This window comes from Podarcis vaucheri, assembly GCF_965113315.1.
Source record: "Podarcis vaucheri genome assembly, chromosome: 5".
In the NCBI taxonomy this organism is placed as follows: domain Eukaryota; kingdom Metazoa; phylum Chordata; class Lepidosauria; order Squamata; family Lacertidae; genus Podarcis; species Podarcis vaucheri.
Genome location: NC_138763.1, coordinates 72,711,143 through 72,727,305, shown reverse-complemented (window position 1 = coordinate 72,727,305; position 16,163 = coordinate 72,711,143). Strand labels below are relative to the sequence as shown.

Here is a 16,163-nt window from a genome sequence, read left to right as displayed (position 1 = left end):
TAGCAGGCAATGGCTCACAAGCTTGTTATTTTCAACCTACAGCTAGAAAACACACTGGGACTGGCCTGCGTCACTTAAGCGAGAGCTACGAACCACAGTGATTTCAAGAAGTCTCGTAGCAACAGCGTGAATGCTAGATTCAGAAGCAGCTCTGCCACAAGGTTGATACAGCTTGCTGGCCCCGGGGCGTTAGGGTTAGAAGCCGCAGTCACCAGCACTATCTAAGTGGTTCATAGCTTCTCAAGCAACCGTGTGTGTGTGTGTGTGTGTGTGTGTGTGTGTGTGTGTGCACAGTGGTAAATCCCACAGTTCCTGTCTGGTTTTCTTTGCAATCAAATCAGGAAGTTCAGCTGGAGAGAGCAAACAGGGGGAAAGAGTCAGCACATTTCCCACTTAGGGCAGAAGGGGACCTCCACAAAAAGGCAGGAAGCATCGAGAGGAAGCTGTTTTGGAACTCAGCCACTAAGGCACACGCTGCGTGGCAACCGGATGGTCCAAGGGGATTTACCTGGAATACTCCAGCTTGGGAAGGATCAAGTACATCCCAATACACAGAATAACGAAGAGGTCTGCTGTCAGGAAGTAGGCCAAAGCACTGTCTGTAACATCAGGTGCCGCTGCCAGATCCACCACCAGTGCCACGGCGCTCACTGTTCCTCCCATGGCCTGACCTACATGGCGAGGAAAGAGGGCGAGGAAGGAGAACAAAAGTCAACGAACTGTGAAATAAGCCCTGGCCTATACTGCGTCTGCCAGAGCCATACACTTGCAGTGGGGAGTGGCTCTGAATCAGACAAGCTGGAAGTGGGGAAAGCAACAAAAGCAGTAATTAGGGAAGTTCGCAGTTCAGCTGCATTTGCTCTGCAGTGTTATCTAGCCAGAGATCCTGCGATTTTGGTTTGTTATGCTCACAACGGGTTTACCTTTGGCCACTTGTGTCCTGGCTCTTGTTAACTTGTGGGGTTTTTTCCCATCCCAAGACCCTCTTCTCACATGAATGTCTTGGATTAACAATGGTAACATCCCATTGTGAGGTTTGGGAAGGGTTAGCTTTTGTTTCGCAGCAAAACCACACAGAGAGACACACAAGTGTTGAAGGATTTCTGCATTTGAGCAATGACACTCTTGCAAAAATCATCAGATTCCCTTTCCCCCACAAAAAACAAAACAAAACATTTATGTCAAGATGGCTTCATGTAATTGTTTTTTTCACACACAAAAAAGCAAGTAAACCAACAGGGAAATGTCACCAAGAGACTCTCATCTGCAATGCTTAAAAACCACCCCCGTTTCCAGAAGGGCTAAAGCTTAAATTGTTTTGACTGAGACTGGATGAAAAATGTATGGGCACAATTCCACCCCGACTTGCAATTCTGCGAAATAGCGTTTCTGTGGTCTGGTGGGTAAAGCCTTTTGGCCTCCTGGTTTTGTTGCCAAATTGTTTCTTTTATGCAGGCATAGTGTGGCTTTCTTGATCTGCACTAAAAATAAAGATATGCTCCAGTACTCTGCAAATACTGGGAGGTTTCCAACAGGAGGTCTGGTGAAAGTCTGCACAGTGGGTCAACCCCCCTAATAACATTCTTTGCTACGGCCTAGGAAAAAAAAGAAAACCTGAAACCTCTGTATTGATTTTAGCATCTCTCTTCCCACCTCGTCTCTCTCAAAGCACATTTCCAGTGTTATCAACGTCTGCTAAACCTCGAGGGGCCTCATCATTCATAGCTGCAAACTTGGAACTCATCAGTTATGGAAATGAATGTTAATGCTGAATATGAAATGAGACAATGCAAAGTTTCATATTTTTTTCCCTGAGATATAAACAAACACAGAGCTGAATGCAGATGTTTTCTTTCCGTACGAAAAGTTAACTCCGTTTTCCCAAACTGAAATACTGCAAGGCTGGACCTCTGAGGAAGAAATAAGAACCAAGGAAAGAGGGTGGAGGGGGAAAATCCACATAAACCAGAGAGTCAGCTTGCTTAATCTGCTGAGCTTCCTTCGGAACTTCCGTCCGACAACACTGTGCGGTTCTTTATTTTCAAAAAGTCATCTTCTGTTAACTTCGTTCAGAGTGAATGCATCGTCATGGGACTAGGCGCTGCCAAAACCTCAAGCCTAAGAGACAGCACATGCATCCTGCCCACGAAGAAAATTAAAAGCAATTGGAGTAGCCCTGTCTCACAAACTACAGTTTCCAGCCGGGGGGATCACAGGGAGGAGACTTAACCTGAAATCAGAGCTTGGGAATTCCGCATGGGAAAGCTTCCCGTCAGGCCGAAGACGCTGCTGCTGAAGATGGTGGCAGCGCTGCTGGAGACAACCACGCAGACGATGGTGATGACGAAGAACCCCGAAGTCCAGGTGGAGGTGTCCACTTTCACCAGCACCGTGATCACCACCAAGGCAGCCAGCATGGTGACCAAGGAGGAGAGAATGCGCACGCTGACGGAGACCCTGGAGGAGAAAGGCAAGCGGGGTTATAGCATGTGGCTTCTGTGCAAGAAGAGCCCCTGCTCTTTTCCTTCTCTCCTCCTGACTGGGTGTTGCACAGCAGCACCAAACAGAAGGACACACGAGGTACAGGAGACGTCCCAGGCAATGAGGAGGTGGGGAAAGGCAGAGGGAAGGGGAGGCACGTTGCACAAATCAAGAGAGAATACCAGTGGCAGAGGCAGGAACCAAGGAGCCCTGTTCTGGCTTCTCACAGCTGGGTGTGCAATGCGCCGTCTCCCCTAAGAGCCAAGTGCTCAGTCTAAACACGTCAATTTGTGCAGAAACCTACATTAAGAGGCAAATTTGCCAGTTAGCATTGAGATGTTACAATGAAAGGGCATGTTGAGCAGGTTCCCCAAGGGAAAACAGGGCTTTTGAGATCTTTCCTACATCCAAAATCAAAACGAGGCCAAGTGCATACCTGAATAAGACTGCTAATCTGTCCCCCCACAACTATCTGCTATAAACAAATGGGCCCTGTGTTTAACGCTAAGCCTTCCAGCTCTTTTCCGGCTGAAAGTGCCACAAGAGGTGACTCGCCTTTGCACCCAAGCCAAGAGAAGCAGCAGGCATGACGCTACCCTTCTCACATCAGTGTTGCTGCTGCTGGTGGAATGGGGGCAGTGACAGCAGAAGCACAGGACTGGCTGCTCTGTGCACCCACACAGCCCCAACCTCACCCCGCCCCATTGCCACACCATCCAGGTACGCAGAAAGGACTCTGGTGCTGGGGCCCTCACCTTAAAAGGGCCATTTTATAGATCAGCCCAGGTTTGCTAGTAATTGCACACTCACTGGGGGCTTCAGCCAACCACAATTCCATGAGGAGCATACCTAGACAATGCACATGTTCACATTTCAAAGAGTACTCTTCAGCATCACCCTTAAAAAGATAATGTGTGATATGCTTCACTCCACCTGTTGCCTATCAGTTTGCATTTTCCCCATGTGAATCTGAAGAGGCTTCTTCGTAGAATTGAGATTCTTCATATAATTCTTTATAGAACTGTAGTTGGAAGGGACCCCATGGATCATCTAGTCAAACCCCCTGCAATGCAGGAGCTTGCAGCTGTCCCTCCCATACAGGGATTGAACCGGCAACCCTGGCGTTATCAGCACCACACTCTAACCAAGGTGTGGTGTAAAGTTAGAGGGTAAAGTATTTTTTTAAAAAAAACAGGCAGGGCCTGCCTCTTAAACAGGGCTGCAGCACAGGGTGAAATGGACCAGTAGCTTTGTTTCTGGGATAGACTTTGGCTTTTATTTACCTTAATTATGGAGCATCTTATTATTACAGCGCCTGAACGCAGTCTTTTTGTGCAGGAAATTCAACATTCTGTCTCACGACAAATGGAAACTTCCTTATTTTCCACACTGCTTTGTCGAGTTGAAAAGAGTTGCCTGTAGTTCTCTCTGGCTGACTCCAAATCTGATACTCTCTTTAATCGGCGTTTAGTTGCAAAAGGGGGAAAACATGGCATTTCCTCCAAACCTCCCACAATGCCTTGCTACAAGCACTGTCCACCAGCCGCCTAGTTATGCCTCCTGTTCGTAAGGAAGGCTGCTGATACGAGAGCCCTGGGGAGTCCTCCAATGACTTAAAGGAAGCCAGGTAACTAGAGAGATGAACCAGAGTATGTGCGGCTGCTCTCAACTAAAGTTGCAGAGATGGCTGAACCACTTACAAAGAACTTAAGGCAAAAATGGGTGGGTGAGGAGGGGCTTGGAACAATAAGCATCCCCCCCCATTTATATCAAATGTACAGATTCTACTTTTCTCGCATCAGTCTTTTCTTGATCTACTGTCTCTATAAACCCTGCCAAGTTGGAAATGCCCAACAGAAATCACAACAGCAACAGGCAGCAATAACAGGAATGAAGCCTTCCTGGGGAATACTGCAGCCTGGGGAATAGCAATCGCATGCTTATCACTACAAGATAATTAGCTGCCTGAACAGGGAGGTTACTTATTATAGACACTGAAGACTTGACTGGCTCCCTTTCAGCAGAGAGGGCAGGGAAGGAGAAAAAAAAAAAGGCAGAAAATGACCATGATTCTAGCAGCGGATGGGCATTCTATTTCTTTTTTAGGGATAAGAGGCTGCAGTTCAAACATCCTCTTGTGATATACATCCTCCTTTTAAGAGGCTCCAGATGGGATACGCTTCATGCCACGTCACTGAACAAGTTAGAGATGTTGTCTGCCTGGCTCAGGGACTCCCTGAGAAATGCAACCTGTTTGCATGCAACAGTTCCAGAAAGACACAATAAGGAAGCAGAATAGATTGGGCAAAAAGAAGCACCACTTCTTGCACACTGAACATGCTAGTTTCTTCCTCGCTCTCTTCTCCCCACCCCCCAAAAAATGTCACCTTCACCCACACAGTCAGGAAATCCATTTCAAAAGCATCATCATATTTTAGCCACGAGAGCAGATGCCCTTAACAAGGGTGGAGCACAGAGTAGTCATAAGTTACTCTCTGGAGGCAACTGAACTACAGGGAACCGATTTGCTCAGGAGTTTCCATAAATGCAAGCCAGCCTCATGTGTATTTATGACGCCGAAAACTTAGCATAATAAAACACTTATTGATTATGGATGTGCCACTCAGCAGAATCAACAATGTGCCAAAGATAAATGAATGCTACATTTAAAATGTAATGCATTAAGCACATAATGGCTTTTGCGAAATGGTTTTCCAACCTGGAGAATATTTAAGAAGAGAAGGAGGAGCAGGCGTTTCTATCTCTGGGTGCCCTTCCTTTTTTGCCTTCTGCTTCTTCCCACTTCCAAGGCATAATTTGGAAAACAACTACCGTCGCCACCCGTGTTTTCTGTATTCTGCAATAAAACAGCGGTAGCAATGCAGAACATTTGGGCATTAACATTCAGAGAGCTCCATTTAAGCAAACGAGAGCTTTCTCCACTGGAAGATTCTGGAGAACAAGTCTCAGACGTACAGCAGGTGCATTGCGCGGCCACCCTTGGGATTTTCAGTGGCTTTCCACAGTTTCATTGCTGGAGTGCGCAAAGGATAAGGAAGATGAAAAAGCATCAGCATCCCTAGAACATCACAGGCACAGAAACTACAGCTCTTGCTCGGCAGGGAGCTGAGGAGCTCCAGCACTGGAGTCCTAGTGCAAAGATTTTGACCCAGGAGGTGGGAAGAACTACACAGTGTTGTTTCTCCAGTTTTCTTGGCAGGGGGTGGTGGATATGAAAGAGGAATATCCCTCTATGCCAGACCAAACCCTGGCCTCTGTTTACTAGACACAAGAAAGTCCACATGCAAGAGAAGTAGGCCTGATGTAGAAAAAAGGAATCACAGGAAGTGGTCCCTCGAGGGAATGCAATGAGCGAGATGCAAGCTTCTAGGCTATGTGAGAATTTGAGGTTTTAAGTTTGAATAGAAGGGCAAAAGCCTTGAAACTTTATGTGCAAACCTCTGTCTGTCTGTGTGTCTGTCGCTCTAGCTCTCTTCCACACCCACACCTGTGAACAGATGCTGAATAGACTGTACTGCATTGGTGTCCAAACATTTTTCAAAGAGGGCCAGATGTGATGAAGCGAAGGGCTGTGAGGGCAGACCAAGGGGCCAACCAAGGTTGTTAACCTTTTCTTAGGACTGAAGTTGTTGTTGAGCTTTTTTTAGGATTTTACCCCAGGAAAAAAGCTGCCACAGGGGCTGGATTAGGTCCCCAAAATGGACGTTGGACATGCCTGCTGTACTGCGATTGTCTCATCCTGGGATAGCTTGGCTGTCTGCAATATCCTGATTTAGTGGCAGGGGGAGCTTTTAATTACTGTATTTTTTGCTCTATAAGACTCACTTTTTCCCTCCTAAAAAGTAAGGGGAAATGTGTGTGCGTCTTATAGAGCGAATGCAGGCTGCGCAGCTATCACAGAAGCCAGAACAGCAAGAGGGATTGCTGCTTTCACTGTGCAGCGATCCCTCTTGCTGTTCTGGCTTCTGAGATTCAGAATATTTTTTTCCTTGTTTTCCTCCTCCAAAAACTAGGTGCGTCTTGTGGTCTGGTGCATCTTACAGAGCGAAAAATACGGTACCTATCAGTGTGTAGTTAAAGTGTAATACGTGGCAATGGTCAGCTGTACGAGCTCATTGCTTGGATGCTGATCTGACCATTGAATACAATCTCAAGCTGCTAAACGTTTATCTTCCCTTCCCCTTGAATGCCGCTACCCTGGCTCTTCTTCTCTTCCTACATTAGGCTACAGGCACATCTGTTCAGGATGAAGTGGCAGACTTGGAAGTCTGCTAGCCTCCCACAACTGGCATCGCTTGAACAATTTCGGATACTGCCTGCCATCGTCATGGGACTAAATTACAAGATGTGACCGCTCTGAGAAGCTTCTCTGCTTCTCAGGGTTTTCTGCCTAAACCGATTTGCCCATCAAGCGTTTCTTGACTTGTAGCCCACTGCTGTGCTAACGCTACAGCCTTGGGGGTGGGGGGTGGAGGGAGAGGTGGCGTGGCCAGGATTGCACAGAGGGGAGAAAATGGTCATGCCTAATGCAGTTGCACTTACTTGTTGACTAGCAGGAAGTTCCCAATCAAGCACAGCACAGAAGGCACAGTGGAAGCCATGGAAATGTAGCTTTCAAAGAAGTCCTAAGGAAAGGAGGAAAAGTGTGTCAAAGAGGGTTGCAAAAACTATGCTTCGGAAAGAACAAAAAGACATGACACGGCTTGTCCCCGAGTCTCCCTGTCACAAGTCGCAGGCACAGCAGCCCAAGGTCACGGCTTCGCAGCGCCCTGAAGCTTGCAGGGCTGCAGACTTTGCAAAGCGATTAACCCCACACCACTCAAGGAGCATGTCTGCTATTGGGAACCTCAAGACACCCCTTGCTGCATTACTGGCCACTTCACAGTGTGAATCACATTGTGACCTTTTTCTTAGTTCTCATTAAGGAAGGTTAAAAACACAAGAGGGGGGGAAAGGGCTCCTCCTCCTTTTTCTTCTATGAATTGTGCCAGCAGTCAAGATACACAATGTGAACCCTTTAATCTCCACATGGGGGAAAATTCTCCGCCACAGAAGGCCTGTAATTTAAGACGAAGCCTTTTGCCTGCGATAAGAAATGGCTGTCCCATGTGAGGGCAAATGTGGCATTTTTTTATGCAAGAGATTTCATGGGAGAACAAGAAATGAAATGAGGCAGTGGGGACAGGAGTCAATGTTACTTGGAATCTCTGTGTTCATTCAGAATACGCAAAGTTTTAGCACTTAGGAAGGTAGGCTTTAAACCATGTGGGCAAATGCCTACAGAAATCCCATAGTATCTTGCCTGCCTGCCCTGCATCCACACTTGTGCCTCTGTTAGTAATTTGTGGCATGCTAAATTGCTGTTTAGGGGATGCGGGTGGCGCTGTGAGTTAAACCACAGAGCCTAGGGCTTGCCGATCAGAAGGTTGGCGGTTCGAATCCCCGCGACGGGATGAGCTCCCGTTGTTCAGTCCCAGCTCCTGCCAACCTAGCAGTTCGAAAGCACATCAAAGTGCAAGTAGATAAATAGGTACCACTCCAGTGGGAAGGTAAACGGCGTTTCCATGCACTGCCCTGGTTCGCCAGATGCAGCTTAGTCATGCTGGCCACATGACCCAGAAGCTGTACGCCGGCTCCCTTGGCCAATAAAGCGAGATGAGCGCCGCAACCCCAGAGTCGGTCACGACTGGACCTAACGGTCAGGGGTCCCTTTACCTTTGAATTGCTGTTTACAAAGACTACCCTGTCTACTCATTTGGAAGTGACCAGGCAAGGAAGCTTTTACAGCCTGGGAAAAAGTTACCTCTCCTCACTTTCTCAGTCTTCCAGTCTCCCACAAATTACTAATGTGGGAATGTGTGGATACAGGCAGGTTGGCAAACACTTTTATATGCTAGTAACTTGTGTGGACTTATTTATAGGAAGTGATTCAGCTGGCCTGCAAATCAAGACGGTCTTCTATTTTACTGCTGCTTAATTCTCCCAAACTTCTCTTCTCTCCCCGCAGACGAGAGAACAGAGAATCCCGACCAGAGCTCATCACCTCGATGTGAGCTTGTGTGCACAGAATAGGCTCTGGAAAATTCCAGACAAGCTGGGTGCATTGATCTCAATTGCATTTTCAAGATGTATTTTCTTTGATCTCCTGTATCAGCCCAATAAGCCTTCTAAATCAATGAAACTGAGGTTCATAATGAGATGGTGGTTGGAGAGAGAATGGCCCAGTATTACCCACAAGCTTCTCCAGCACAATGCAATAATTTCAGGCAAAAATACTGGATACTTAAATATATACGTATCTGTCTTTTTTCTAAAGGGGGGAAAATTGCCCAGTGGTGTTAGCAAAAAGTCTGCCCCGTGCTGCCAAGATGCTTTTGCAAAGTGGCTTTTTATTCAGCTTAAACTCGGCAGCAGAAGCAGCTGGGTTCCTGCTGGGCTAAAAAAGCAGTTCAAGCCCTGGGTGACGGAGCAAGGCACTAGAGCGTTACCTGGATCACAGGGCATGAAATTAGCAGCAGCCAGCAGGTTGGAGCCAAGAATAGCTTGCAGTTGTGAGCTCATCTTCAGATAGCCGAGACCTGCTTCTAACGAGTCTGTGCGGGGCCAACGAACTCTCCCCCCGCTTTGCTGCTCACTCATCACACCCCAACACCGAACGCCCGGACAGAAGCTGACTCCCAAAGCAAGCTGCTCTGCTGGAAATTTCAATAGCTGTGAAAGGGCAACCGCGCCCATCAGTTGCCCAGATTCACAGTTCTGTCGGCCGGATTTTGAATGATGGAACATCCCTGTTTTGTTTCATTAGCGCTTTTTAGGAGGTGATTATAGTCAAAGAGGCAGAGCTATGCATGCCAAGGTTTGTTATTGGCTACAGATTGTGGTTAGCAAGGAAAGAGCTAAACCATGAGTCTGGGTTCAGGCAGCACGTGAAGTCAAACCTTGGCTTAGCTCAATCTGGCATGGGAGTAGAAAAGGCCGGGGAGGAGCAAAATGTCTGCGAGCTTCTCTCCAGGAGACCACCCACTCATGTGGTCCTGGTTTAAGTCACAGTTTGGCTTACTGTGTCTTGAGACCCTGCTCTCTGGCTGCCAGTTTGTTTCCAGGCAGAATTCAAACAGCAGGTCTGGGTCTCTAGAGCACTGAATGACCTGGGATCAGAGTAACCAAAGGTCTGTCTGCTTCCATAATATGAACCTCCCTAACTGATGAGATCTCCGTTCTTCTGTGTGGACCTTGTGGTGGAAAGGTGGGGTATAAAATATTTGTGTATATATATATTAAAAAGTGGGAATCTTATTCTCCAAGGCTTCCAATATTTTATACGGGCACCACCCACATATTTCCTAGCTTATCTTTGCATCCTTGAAAACAAAAGAGCTTAAGATATAGTCAAGACTCCCAGCCGGGTGATTTCTGCACACCATGTTCTATATATTTCTGTTCTGGCATGGAATCGGGAAAGACACACAGCCCTGATCACAAGGCAGGCTTAGATAAAGCAGGCCTTGTGCAGGAGGAGGTTCATGGCTCAGTGAAAAGGACACATGCACTGAATGCAGATGGCCCCAGGTTCAAAACACAGTAACTCCAAGGCTGGAAACGTCCCCTATCGGAAACCCTAAAAAGCCACTAGCAGACAGTGCAGGCAATACTGATGGGCCCCTGACCTGATTTCGCAAAACAGCATCTTCCTATGAGACCCTGCTCCTATCAGATGCACCATGATATACAGATACCCACAGAACACCCAGCGTGCTATGTGCACCTGCCGGCGTCACCTTTGCATTTCCTGATTCCAAGGTGTATCCAGCATTAGCCTAAGATGCACCTGTTAAGCACCTGCAGTGTGCAACCACTGGCAGTGAGAAGAAGGGAGGGTAAAAAGAACTGACTCCATCACCCATGGTGACCAATTTAGCTTACTGTACAGGCTGAAGGAAGTTAAGGAAACACTATGCAAGGATGCCATATAGCTTGTTTGGATGCACTCCAACACCCAAGTCATGACACTCTCCGTAAAAGGCCAATGGTGATGTGATCTAAAGCTCAGGGGTTGTCTGACACCAGGTTAGGTTGGATGTCCCACCTTGTTTCCTGATCAAAGCTTTAATCTCCCTGTGCCTTGATTTCTTCCTCTTTGTAGAACTGCGGCATTCGCACCAGTTCCCCACAGTCATTTGTTATTAGGAGAAATTACTGACTGTGCTGCACCCTGAGAAACCACCAGATGGAAGGAACTATAATTAAACAGCAGACTGCAGGAGATTGCTCTGCTTTGCAGGGCCTGGTTCCAACTGGTGCTTAATTTTTAGAAGAGGAGACAGAGATGCCAGGGCTCCAGCCTCTCCAGAAGCATCATGACTTTTTGATCTGGAAGCCCTCCTTCCTAGCAATGCGCAGCCTGAGGGGGCTCTCTGCACTTTCTGTAGTGCTGAGGTTACTCCATGCCTGCTCAGAGATCGTTTCAATTATTCTTTTGCCACGCGTTTCAGGGCCGAGCGGTTCAGAGGATGGTTAGAGACATGGGAAAGCAAGTCCTCTGAGGAAAAGGTGAAGGAACTGAGGTCGCTTCCACATCATACACCTGGGAGGTGTAGTTTGTTATGGGTGCTGACCTCACAGAGCTACAATTCCCAGTACTAGTAACGAACTACAGACCCCAGGATTCTCCATGAATGTGGTAGAAGAATGCTTTAAATATATGGCAATAGATGTGACCCAGGTATATTTAGCTGGGTCAAGAGAAGACTAAGGGGGAGGGGGATGTGATAGCCCTCTTAAAATCCCCGAAGGACTGCCACACAGAGGGGAAAGCCTTGTCCCCTAGGTACCTCAGAGGATAGAACTAGATTTAAGCTGTTCAACTACGGTAGATTAGGAAAGACCTCTTGAGAGTAAGAGGAGTTGGGCAAGGGAACCAATTCCCTAGAGAGGTGCTGGGCTCCTCCTCACTGCAGGCCTTCTGGCAGAGGCCCGACAGTCATTTCTTGGGCATGTTCTAGCTCTGTATTTCCTGCACCCAGCGGAGGATTGAACCAGATACCTACAAGGCCCTCTCCAACTCTATGATCCCATAAGTGAGAGTGGAATGGCTGGTGAGCCATTAAGATCAGGCTCTAGTCTTGGACTCCTGGAAACGGGTTATCCGTGGCACCAAATCTGGGCTGCTATGTCAATACATTAAAAGGCAACAACAAAATCTTCTGTGACTTTACTAGGCCATTAGTGCAAGCCAGTGCTTTCTCAAATAATAGGTCAGGCCTCCCCAGCAGGCTGCCAAGGCTTCTTGCTGTGCAATCAACTTGGCATGTTGGACATATATGCACATTAGGCCCCTTTTGCTGGCGTTTCATTTTGCTTGCGCATATCTGGTAATAACACCGGTGTTATTAAAATTCCAGTGCAATGGCAATTCAGCTACAACCATTCTTCAAAGTGTAAGTGCCGAGAAATATTTAAAGCCTCCATTTTCCATTGTTCTTTAGGAAGAGCAGACTCCTTTGGCTTGATCATTCATCCACTTCGAGGCAAATCATGCAAAGCAGAGCAGAGAACAAAGCTATGGGCTCTGGTACAGGGAGTTACTGAAAGGGCAGGCTTCCAGACCAGAAAAAAAATGCATGACGTTAAATGTTCTTCGTGCATTCCACTCAAGAAAGCATAAGAAAACGCAAAGACTCAAATGACGTGCAGGTGAGAAAGTGACCCATCCCTAGTACAAAATAGAAGTTCATGGCATAACCCAAATTCTGCATAAAGAAAAGCCACATTGTGCACTATTGCATTTATTTTATTGCTTGTTGCACGCAGTGCATTCTGCTTCTCCTTAGACCAGGGATGCTGTCCAAATGTCTGCCGGCTCCAAACAGCATGGACCCCAATGCTGAGACTTGGAAGGTGCCATGTCATTCATTTTTGTAGTGCACTGAATCCCTCATCCCCAGTGTAGCAGAAAACTTATTCAGGAATAAATTCAGCTTCTGTGATTTACTAGACACCACACCCTTCATTTCCAAGTCTAACCTATAAGGTTTAGAAACTTATTTTTGTCACACACACACACACCCCTCAAAGGTTTTGGAGATGCTTAACTCTACCTCCAATGACACAACCTGCACTCAAAAGAGTGTTACCAGCAGCGGCATACATATACATGCAACACCTCCAACAAGTCCCACCAAAGTGCACAGTACACTTCTCTAGGGGGAAACGAGGCAACATGCCTCTTCCTGACTCTGCAAAGCGATCCTGTCTCTTGCATCAGCTAAAAACCTGTTCCTTCCAAATGTCAAAGGGCAGGAGAGGAGAATAAGGGGTTGTGTCACTGCTGACTTAGCTGTTTATGTCGCATGGATAAAGCATTTCGTTTTTCAGGGTTAGCAAGCCAGCACTTTCCATAAGCAATAAAATTCACTTAGTGGTTTCCTTAGCTCATACTTCTCCCAGTCCAGCCCCCTCAATGCCCTTGTTTAAAGTAGGCCATGTTGCAAGACTGGCTGTATTATGTAAACCTGAGGCCGGGGTTCCATATGTAACTTTCAGCAACAGCATTTCAGATACATGACCACATTTACTTCTTCCTGCGTATAGCCATAAAAGCTCCCACACAGAAATAAGTCAATTTTACAAAGATGCCACTTGGGAACATTAAAAACAACCAACCAAGTCCACTTGTGCTACTTTAGCTCATTCTCCAAGGCAAGCGTTATATATTCAAGATTGCACTAAAACCTAAAGACCTTTTCTGCACTGGTAAGAGTTGCCCTAAATGCAATAATAAACTAACAAACCTGACGTCAGCCGTGCTGATTCACGCTAGCCTGCTGATTTCAATGGGACTTTCTAAGCAAGAATAGTTAACATTGCAACCTGGGTTGCCTTTCAAAACAAAACAACTTTCCAAACTTAACACCTCAAATTCTAGGGGAATCATTAACCGCCTGACTCACTCATTATTTGCATATCTTAGCATTCTGAGACGGAAAGCATTTAGACACATCTCTGCTTGCAAGACAGTCACGGGTATATGTCACGCAACTCCCAGGCGAAACATATTCCCATCTCTCTCTTCTCAGGCAGCATGCTAAATCCTCCTCACGGTGCCACTTCAGACACTGCGCTCTCCTGACCTGAGAACAATGAAGTGGGTTTCTTAGAAAATACTGAACTGGAACACAAAAGAGGACCATTCTGCGATGTGAGGAATCTGCACAGAGTAATTGTCAGTTTGTGCTGGGAAATTTTTCTGACGTCCCAGCAAGTGATCTAAATCAACAAGCTTATTTTGCTTGCATTTAATAAACAAAGATACAGTGGTACCTCTGGTTACATACTTAATTCGTTCCGGAGGTCCGTTCTTAACCTGAAACTGTTCTTAACCTGAAGCACCACTTTAGCTAATGGGGCCTCCTGCTGCCGCCGCACCACTACTGTATGATTTCTGTTCTCATCCTGAAGCAAAGTTCTTAACCCGAGGTACTATTTCTGGGTTAGTGGAGTCTGTAACCTGAAGCGTATGTAACCTGAAGTGTATGTAACCCGAAGTACCACTGTACAAACTTTGAAACTGTCTCATCTTGCTCAATAGCTATTTGCAGCCAGCATCCATTCATTTTTACTAATGAACTTGTGAAATAGATCCCACCCCCCAGTGGGAAAAAAATTAAGCACTGGAATGTTTTCCAGAAACTGTTCAGTCGCATGTCACTGCTTGAGAAAGTATTGTGGAAAATGATACCACTTAAGTTTCTAATTCTCTCCCTTCCCAAGCCCCCCCCCCCCGCCCCATTTGCTGTTTTGTAGAAATGGAGCCCTATCTACTATGAGCCAATCAGTGTTTTCTCAATCTTGCTCCATGCAGCAAACATGGATTAGACTGAATTAGAAACCTCTCATCTTGGATATAATTTAGTTGGGGACTCAGATATGTGGTCCTCACATACAAACAACATTACGTAAGAAGAATTCTGCTACATCAGGCTAAAAGCCCATGAGTCCAGAATTCTGTTCTCAGTGGCTACCTTATCTTTCTCCTAAACAGTTCAGTCATTCCTCAGCTTATCTTAATGGCCCATTTGAAGTACTAGCCAAGAGATCCTTTTAGGACACCCAAATCAGAATCTAATCTTGTTTCTGGGGAGTTCTGCTGGAAATTAGGTATGGGGCAATGAGCTAAACATTACATATTAATTGAGCCGAGCTCCAGATAAAAATAAGTTTATCATCCATCTGAACCTAGGAATCAGGTCAGCTTGCCACAGGAAACCACGAGTGGTGAGGTCACCTGTCTTTTGGAAGAAATATAAACATGAAAAAGGTTGGGTTTATTTTGATGTGGTGGGAACCGTCTTCTCCTCTCTTTGCTGATGAAAGACTGTCTTCTTGCTGTGAGGTCACAGAATGGGAGAGTCAGAAGGGACCCTGAGGTCTAGGTCCAACCTCCTAAAATTCAGGAATCTCAACTAGATAATACAGTGGTGCCCCGCAAGACGAAATTAATTCGTTCCGCAAGTTTTGTTGTCTAGCGAATTTTTCGTCTTGCGAATCACGAAATCCCATAGGAATGCATTGAAAATCAATTAATGCGTTCCTATGGTCAAAAAAAGTCCAAACAAAGCCAAATTTGGTACAACAACAGTTTATTAACTGCTCTTTAAAGTCACACATACTGTAAAGAGCAGTTCAAAAATTGAAGGGAAAATAAATTAACTTTATAAACAAAACATGTCTTTGTTTTTAGACAAAGGAAACAAAGTCGCGAGACGTTTTCGTCTTGCGAAGCAAGCCCATAGGTGAAATTCGTCTTGCGAGGCAAATTGAAAACGGAAAAACCTTTTGTCTAGCGAGTTTTTTGTCTTGCGAGGCATTCGTCTTGCGAGGTACCACTGTACATGGCAGGTGGCCATCCAACCTCTCCTTAAAAACCTCAAATGGTGGCAAGTCCACCACCTTCTGACAGTCCATTTCACTGTCAGACAGCTCTTACAGTCTAAAAGTTTCCCCTGTTTAGTCGGAATCTCCTTTCCTGTAACCTGAAGCCATTGGTTCGGGTTCTGCACTCCGGAGCAGGAGAAAAGAAGCTTGCTCCAACTTCCATGTGATAGGTCTTTAGATATTTGAAGATGGCTATCATGTCTCCTCTCAGTCTCTCCTATTTTCCAGGCTAAGCATACCCAATTCCCTCAACCATTCCTCATAAGGCTTAGCTTCCAGACCTGTTATCATTTGTGTTGCCCTCCTCTGCACAAGGTTCAGCTTGTTGATATCCTTCTTAAATTGTGGTGCCCAGAACTGGACACAGTACTCCAGGTGTGGTCTGACCAAGGCAGAATAGAGCTTGATCAGCACACCACACTTCTGCTGATGCAACCTAGAATAGCATTAGCCTTCTCTTTTTTTTTTTTTGGCTGTTGTTCCAGACTGTTGACTCATGTGAAGCTTGTGGCGTACTAAGACCAGGGGTCAGCAAACTTTTTCAGCAGGGGGCCAGTCCACTGTCCCTCAGACCTTGTGGTGGGGCTGGACTATTTTTGGGGAGGGGAGGGGGAATGAACAGATTCCTATGCCCCACAAATAACCCAGAGATGCATTTTAAATAAAAGCACACATTCTACTCATGTAAAAACATGCTGATTCCTGGACTGTCCATGGGCTGGATTTAG

The 16,163-nt window shown here is 46.2% G+C and overlaps 2 protein-coding genes across 3 annotated transcripts in view; both read right to left on the bottom strand.

Moving 5' to 3' along the window:
- UNC5B (unc-5 netrin receptor B) overlaps positions 1-16,163 on the bottom strand; it is a 216,738-nt gene that overhangs the window by 17,873 nt on the left and 182,702 nt on the right. The window lies entirely within an intron of this gene.
- The window catches only part of SLC29A3 (solute carrier family 29 member 3), a gene marked incomplete at its 5' end in the record, with an annotated part of 32,967 nt that overhangs the window by 7,988 nt on the left and 8,816 nt on the right, over positions 1-16,163 (bottom strand). For both annotated transcript variants that reach the window (XM_082222100.1, XM_082222099.1), the window contains 3 exons: positions 509-671; positions 2,231-2,457; positions 7,045-7,127. In XM_082222100.1, coding sequence (XP_082078226.1) covers positions 509-671; positions 2,231-2,457; positions 7,045-7,127 — 473 coding nt within the window. The remainder of the gene's footprint in view (positions 1-508; positions 672-2,230; positions 2,458-7,044; positions 7,128-16,163) is intronic.